This window comes from Geospiza fortis, unplaced genomic scaffold (genome assembly GCF_000277835.1).
Source record: "Geospiza fortis unplaced genomic scaffold, GeoFor_1.0 scaffold102, whole genome shotgun sequence".
Classification (NCBI taxonomy): Eukaryota; Metazoa; Chordata; class Aves; order Passeriformes; family Thraupidae; genus Geospiza; species Geospiza fortis.
The window spans coordinates 2,210,902-2,211,598 of record NW_005054373.1 but is presented as its reverse complement, the minus strand read 5'-3'; the positions used below and the strand labels follow the sequence as shown (position 1 = coordinate 2,211,598).

The 697-nt window shown below is 64.3% G+C and overlaps 1 protein-coding gene across 1 annotated transcript in view; it reads right to left on the bottom strand.

The window, feature by feature from the left end:
- Positions 1–697, bottom strand: part of CDT1 (chromatin licensing and DNA replication factor 1) — a 5,527-nt gene that overhangs the window by 1,246 nt on the left and 3,584 nt on the right. Inside the window, exons 5-6 of the mRNA XM_014308548.2 lie at positions 615–687; positions 11–150 (exon numbers count right to left, since the gene is read on the bottom strand). Of these exons, the coding sequence (XP_014164023.1) occupies positions 11–150; positions 615–687 (213 nt within the window). The remainder of the gene's footprint in view (positions 1–10; positions 151–614; positions 688–697) is intronic.

The following is a 697-nucleotide window of genomic DNA, read 5'->3' as shown; positions in this document are numbered from 1 at the left end:
CACGCCGTGCCTCCCCCGCTCCAGCAGCCCCTGGGACACCCCTCTGAGCGCGCTGGAGGTGCTGGCAGGGGCTGGAGCTTTGGAAAGTGCCGGCTCCCCCGCGCTGGCTTCGGCCGTTCTGAGGGCCAGGTTAGCAAAAGCTTTTTCCATCTGCTCATGTGGAAGAGGGAGGAGGAGTTGGGTTACAGTTCAGGCTGGAGGAAGGAGAAGTTTCCCCTCTGCCACCCCCGCTGTCACCCAGCAGCCCAGTGGTCCCAGCCCAGTGATCCTGATCCATCCTGCCTGCACAGAGGAGCTTGGGGTGCTTCATAGAATCATGGAATGGTCTGGGTGGGAAAGGACCTGGAAGCTCTTCTCATTTGCAGCCTCCTGCCATGGCAAGGACACCTTCCACTAGCCCAGGTTGCTCCAAGCCCTGTCCAGCCTGGCCTTGGACACTTTCAGGGATCCAGGGGCACCCACAGCTTCTCTGGGCACCTGTGCCAGGGCCTGCCCCCCTCCCAGCCAGGAATTCCTTCCCAATATCCCATCCATCCCTGCTCTCTGGCAGTGGGAAGCCACCCACACCTTCCCAGAGGTGGCACAGGCAGAGCCAGCCCCTGGCCCTGGCTCACCTTGGGGCTCAGCATCCCCCGGGCCGTGCTCAGCACCTCCTGGGCCGTGCTCAGCCTGTCCTCCTGCGGCGGCCGCGGGCGCC